Source organism: Fukomys damarensis, unplaced genomic scaffold (genome assembly GCF_012274545.1).
Source record: "Fukomys damarensis isolate Sample0158 unplaced genomic scaffold, DMR_v1.0_HiC HiC_scaffold_30, whole genome shotgun sequence".
Classification (NCBI taxonomy): domain Eukaryota; kingdom Metazoa; phylum Chordata; class Mammalia; order Rodentia; family Bathyergidae; genus Fukomys; species Fukomys damarensis.
In genome coordinates, this window is record NW_022900942.1 from 47373246 (window position 1) to 47379584 (window position 6339).

Here is a 6339-nt window from a genome sequence, read left to right on the forward strand (position 1 = left end):
CGCGGGCCGCTCGCTCGGGGCGCGCTGACTCACCGGGTTTCACTTCTGTCAGGCCTGTTCGCCCCGGGGCCGAAGACTCGAACGACCGCTTTTATTGTCTTGGAACAAACTCTCAGCCGAGCCCACACAAATACCCCCAGACATCTGTAAGGCGAAATTCTCGCCTATTTGTCATGGAAATGTCGGTGGAAGAAGCAACGAGGGTTTTTTTTTTGTTTGTTTGGTTGGTTGGTTTTGTTTTTTCTACTCTACACAGCGCCTGGGACCTCAGCCACCGAGGCTCAGCCTTGCGGCGGGCAGTTTGCAAGGAGACTTCGACTTCTCCGGGTGCTTCGTCCCACTGGGCGTGCGCTCTGCGTTTCTGAGCATGCGGTTAAGCTGAAGGTAGAAAAAGAAAACCGTAGGGATCCACCAGACTGGGCACCGTCGGAACGAGGAAGCTCCTAGGACAACTGAGCAAGAGAGTTTCCTGGGTTCCTTCCCGGCTGTGCCCAGAGCGCTGGGGGCCCACAGTCGCGCCCCGGGGCGCCATTGCGTCAAGTGCGCAGCAGCAGTGGAAACGTCTGAGCCGGCGGGGCGGGAGGGGCCGGAGCGCGAAATCCCGCCCAGGTACTGGAAGGCGCGCGGGGGCTGAGAAGGGAGGGTGTGCCTCAAGAGCGATCACAGGTGTCCGGCCCGCTACGCGGGATGGGGTGCAAGGACACAGGTACTGCGAAACCCAGAGGAGGCTCCCGATAAAGAACTAAAACAGGTACTGGGGCGCGCGGGGGCTGAGAAGGGAGGTTGTGCCTCAAGAGCGATCACAGGTGTCCGGCCCGCTACGCGGGATGGGGTGCAAGGACACAGGTACTGCGAAACCCAGAGGAGGCTCCCGATAAAGAACTAAATTTGGGGCAGGCGACAGTGTGGAACACCCTACGGTAGCCAAGGCAGCACGTACTGGGGCGGTGGGGGGTGGCGGTGGCAGGACAGGTGCGCAGGATGGAGGTGGACACATCCTCCTAGTCATTCCATTGTGCGCAGGATGGAGGACCCATGTCAGGGACCGAGGAGCCTACCGCAATGGGACGAGGTGGAAGGGTGCTGTGCCCAAGCTCACAGTGTGAGGCCAGGCCCACTGACGCCCAGGGCTCCGACGCGGACGCGGACTGCATGGCAATGGTGGCCCAGCGTGAGAGTCGCGAAGGTCCGCGTGCAGCCTTGTCTCGCCTCGGGACAGGATCCAGACGAGGAGCATTGGGGGCTGGATCTGAGACTCAGGTGATGGATTTCCGGAGGACTGGCTCTGGGCGACTATGTACTGCAGGAGCTGGAGACCCAGGGGATGGAGAAGGAAAGGTCTGAAGCACAGGGACATTATACAGGATGCGGCCTTGTAAATGTAGATTCAGGCTCAGAGCTCAAGAAACTCTGGAGACACAGTCTTACAGAGGGTTGTGAAGCAGGCGCCTGAGGAGCTGGAGGAAGAGGCAGAGCCCTGGACAATGGTACTTAAGGGTTTCTGCCTCCTGCCACATTCCAGAAGGTTCAGTTGCACAGGAGGAGAGTTAGAGGAGGGCACTTCGGTAGCATTTAAGACTTGAGACACCATTTAGGAGAATAATAAACTTTCAGGTTAGGTGGTGAGTGGTGACCTAAGATAACAGTTGTTATCTTGGTGGGGATGGCCGAGGCATTATAAATAACGGTCAAGTCTTCCTCAAGTGAAGAAGGGTAGAGGCTGTCCCACTGTCTAGCCCCAGAAGAGCTTTGCCTCAGTCTCTCAGGAGAGGATGTAGTGGATGGCTGCAATTGTGATCGGTCAAACTTCTTGACAAATTGTCTAGATGTGGGGGTGAGTGTTTCCAAGAAGGCAGAATTTGGTTCAGAAAATGAAATTAGCTTGGCATTTTAATGCACACTTCCCTTACAAAGAGAACCTGTAGGGCCGGGGATTTAGCTCAGGTGTTTGGTGGCCTACCTTGCAAGTGCAAGGACTCGAGTTCAATCCCAGGTACCAAAAAAAAAAAAAAGAGAGAACCTGTAGACCTAGATATCCAGGTAGCTAGGAATCAGAAGTGGGCTGACCCAGCAATGGAGCAGGTTTCTCTCCAAAGCTTGGCAGTGTGTGCTCTTGGAGGCAGCTTGAGAGCGGCAGAAATAAAAATCAGAAACCCCAGGGAACTCCCAGCCCTGGAGTGAAATGAAACCTTTTCTGTGAATGGAAGTGAAAAGGGCAGCTGGAAATCATGACATGGTTGGAAACAAGGCTCCATTATATTCACATTCATAATGTTCAAAACAACAACAAAAATACCAGCAGACCACAGGACTGAGGGTGGGACTGGGAGTGGGAGGCCTGACTTCCTGAATCTTCCTGGAGGTTCAGCTTCTGTGTGCATTTGGGAGTGGGTCCACTGGGCCCAGCCATCCCTCCTTGGTCCCTTCTAGAATGATACCTCACTTTCCTCCTACCCCTTTCCCCCTAAATCTTTATGCCACCAACACAGGGAAAGGATCTGCTACTAGTTACTCAGTTAACCAGCTGGCAGAGTATACTGGAGAATGCTTCCTCCTCCAGCCATCTATACTGTCAAGCTTACTCACCTATGAATTTAGCAAATAGGTGACAACACACGGTCCTAGGTGCTGAGAACAAAAAGACCATCTCAGCCTGAGGGTTCAGGCTCCAGCTGACTTGTATGGCAGGCTTGCATTGGGTTGCCCATCTAGCATTCATTCCTCTGATTTTGCTTTGGAAAACCATCCAAACAGCAGAGTCCAAGTGGGACTGATCCTGCCATCAGCTTCAAAACAGGTCATCTCCTGGTTCTTGTTACATCAGATGGGCAAGTCCAAGCCACTGTATGACTTTCTCCTGCCTGCTATTACTAGTTTAGGGATGATCCAATGTCAGGAGCAATTCTACATAATTTTGGGGAAAAATAATTTCACTTTAAATTATGATTAGGCCTAGTTTTCCTGCCTCAGGCTGGCAATGGCATGTAGACACATAACTCCATTTTTGCCTCTAGTCACAGCTAAAACTTCAGTGGTCCCATGAACCTGTGACACTGCAGGACAGGATTGCATCAGCTAAAGACATCCTGGTTCCTTGAGAAAGGTTTCAACTGGGGAAAGGATAGAGGATAGGAAAAGAAAATCATCGGGATCCACAGACTGCACAGCACCGTAGGAACCAGGAAGCTCCTAGACAAATTCCTAATCAATGTAAGTTCCTCCACGACCTAGGTCTTTATCAGCATATATTCCTCATTGTTTTAGGATTATCATTGCCCTCTGAGTCATCTGTTACTCCCAATGTGATGAATAAAGCTGTGGCAAGCTTGGGGTGCCTTTGTCTTTGCTGCCCAGAGCAGCACTGATCAGGCCCAGCTTCTACCAGTCTTATTTCCTGTCTAGTCATTAATTCACCTTGTACTGTTGTGGCTCACAGGACATCAGAACTCACTGCAGGGGTTCTGGTAATGTCTCCTTTCTCAGTTTCCTACAGTTCAATTAAAGTTACAAACTCCGTGTCTAAATGTGTTTAATATAAGCAAGGAAATAAGTAATTTCCTGGGCTGCTTGCATTCTTCTGCAACCTTAAAAGAAAACTAATGTGGGGAAGGCAGAACTGAGAGAATTAGAGAAAGGGAAATATGGTCCTGATCAACTACACCTGAAGCCTGTACTGTCACTTTTGTCAGTCATGTGACAGTAATCCTTCGAATCTGAGATGAACTTTTTTATAGCAGGCAGCATCTAACTGAAAAAGCATAAGACATATACAAATAGAAGATAGAATGTAGCAAGTGCCAACTGGATGTGGGTGTGACCCTATCTGTTTGGGAGGCCGAGACAGAGGGGTCATAAATTCAAGGTCAGGCTAGGCAATTCAGCAAGACCCTGACTCAAAATAAAAAACAAAGATAGGCATGGTGGTTCATGCCCATAGTCCTAGCACTCTGAGAGGCTGAGGCAGGAGGATTCCAAGTTTGAGCCCAGCCTGGACAACTTAGTGAGACCCTATCTTGAAAAGAAAAATAAAAAGTTGGGGATGTAGCTCAGTGCAAATGCCCTGGGTTCAATATCCAGTATCACAAAAAAAGAAGAAAGAAAGGAAGAAGGGAGGGAAGGAAAAGAAGGTTGGAGTTGTAGCTGAGTAGTAAAATGCTTTCCTAGCATTTGTGAGGCTCTGGATTCAATCCCTGCCATGGGGGAGGGAGCAGCAAAATCAGAATAAAAAAACTCTGGAATTCCAAGAAAGGAAAGAATACTTGAAACAAAGAGATAAAGGCTCTTAGGGATGGGGAATTTAGCTCAGTGGTTCTGCTGCCTACCTCACAAGTGCAAGTTCAATCCCTGGAACAACATAAAAAGGCTCTTAGGAGATGGCATGAGCTGAGCTGTATTTAGTCATAATAGTAGATGCAATTATTGCTCTTATTATAGCCTAGGCACCAGATCAATGGCTCGTGTAATCCTCCAGATAATCTTACAAAGGGGTTACCATTCATGAAATGAGATTAAAATGTGTTCTCCCTCCAGAAAGAAGCACGCCAGTTTCCACTGGACATAGGGCTACCTGCAATAAAGATTTCACTTCCCAGATTCTCTTCATGCTAGTTATGGCCACAAAATTAAGTTCTGGCCAAAGAGATTAGGCAGAACCATGTGAAACTTCCAAGAAATGCCCTCTAATTTAAGGGCAGGTGGGCAGGGTGCATGCCTATGATCCCAGCACTCACTCAGGAGGCAGAGGCAGGAGAATTACGTGGCGTTCAAGGCTGGCCTGGGCTACATAGTGAGTTCAGGGCCAGCCTGAACTACAAAGAGAGACCCTGTCTCAAAAACAAACAAAAACGGGCAGGCAGGCCTTTCCTTATGCCCCCTTCCTCTCTGGCTGGGGAAAAATCATTTCATGTTAAATTATGATTAGGCCTATACAGATCATGGCAGGAGGCCAAGCAGCCATTGTGGCAGGTGGAAGCCACAAACAGCAAAATAAAAAAGGCTTGGTCTGATCTCTCTGATCATGTTGAGTTCTCTGCCCACTCTGGTCTGTGTGAGTCCTTTTGAGAGAGAAAAGTTCTTCTATAATCCAGGAAGAAAATGTTGCATTTTCTCTCACACTTAACTGAACTAAAGCCAGAATGACACACAGTAACTCCATTTCCAGGGGACATGCTTGTCCAGAGAGAATGCCCCTGTGCCAGAATTCAAATCCACTTCTGATTTAAGTACAGTTTCCAACCCTTACCTACATGGCTTTAAGAAACACAGAGGATCTGGTTAAGTGAAAAGGTAGAGGGGGAAATAACAGCAAAAGCCAAAGCCTGACAATAGTAATGGAAAAGTGGGGCTGGGCAGGAGGCAGTGCTAGGCAGAGGCTTTGCAGTCCTGTGTTTGAACTGTCATGTGGGCAGCCACGGCCACCCAGCTGTGGGGAAGCCTTCAGGGGCGGCCTTTGAGTGCTGCCACTTGCATCCCAGGAGGATGAGTCTCTGACAAAGGCCTCCATTTCACTCTGGTGTCTTTGTGCCTCCATTCTGGGTCCTAGGCCTCAGGGTCCACCCAACCGTGGGGCTCAAAGCCAAGTAGCCATTAATCAAACAAGGCATCAGCATTCCCTCTCCTGACCCCAGCCTCATGGTCCCTGTCATGCTGCTCTGGTTCAAGCATGTCAGCAGGCTCCATACTGAACTATCCACTATTTGTTGGAGGAGACGAGATCCCTTACAAAGAAATACCTTTGTATTTCATTTACAGATATGTGCACTCATTCTTTTCTTCATTTAAAACTTTTTATAGGGAAATTAAATATATATTTAGAAAAGAGTATCAGCTTCAAGATGTCTTGTTTCTGTTTTGTCATGGTCGTTTTGTTTTGCAGACAGTCTCTCTGTGTAGTCCATACTGGCCTGAACTTGCTATGTAGCCCTGGCTGGCTTCATACTTTTGACCCCCCTGCCTCAGCTTCCTAGGTGCTGGAATTACAGGCATGCAACACCATGTTCAGTCAACTTTAAGATAGCTCACTTTGTTCATTCCAGTGTTTCCCAAATGTATTTGACTTCCATTTAAAAAAAAAGAAAATACTAATTAACATTCTGGGAAATGGTGTTTCTTGAACATTTAATCAGCATAATACTCTCAAGCTTTATCCATGTTGAATCATATATCCTCATTTCCTTCCTTTTAAAGGTTGGACGATATCCCGTTGTACACACATAGCGTGTTTTGTTGATCTATTCATTTTTCTATCTCTTGGCTATTGTGAATAATATTGCTATGAATATTGTGTACAATATTCTTTTTTATTTTAAAAACCTTGATAGGTAAATTATATATATATAT

At 47.9% G+C, this 6339-nt stretch overlaps 1 protein-coding gene across 1 annotated transcript in view; it reads left to right on the forward strand.

Moving 5' to 3' along the window:
- Positions 1-3895, forward strand: part of LOC117283745 — a 4459-nt gene extending 564 nt beyond the window's left edge. Inside the window, exons 2-4 of the mRNA XM_033757402.1 lie at positions 405-643; positions 784-846; positions 1024-3895. Of these exons, the coding sequence (XP_033613293.1) occupies positions 405-643; positions 784-846; positions 1024-1264 (543 nt within the window). The 3' untranslated portion in view covers positions 1265-3895. The remainder of the gene's footprint in view (positions 1-404; positions 644-783; positions 847-1023) is intronic.
- The last annotated feature ends 2444 nt before the right edge of the window (positions 3896-6339 follow it).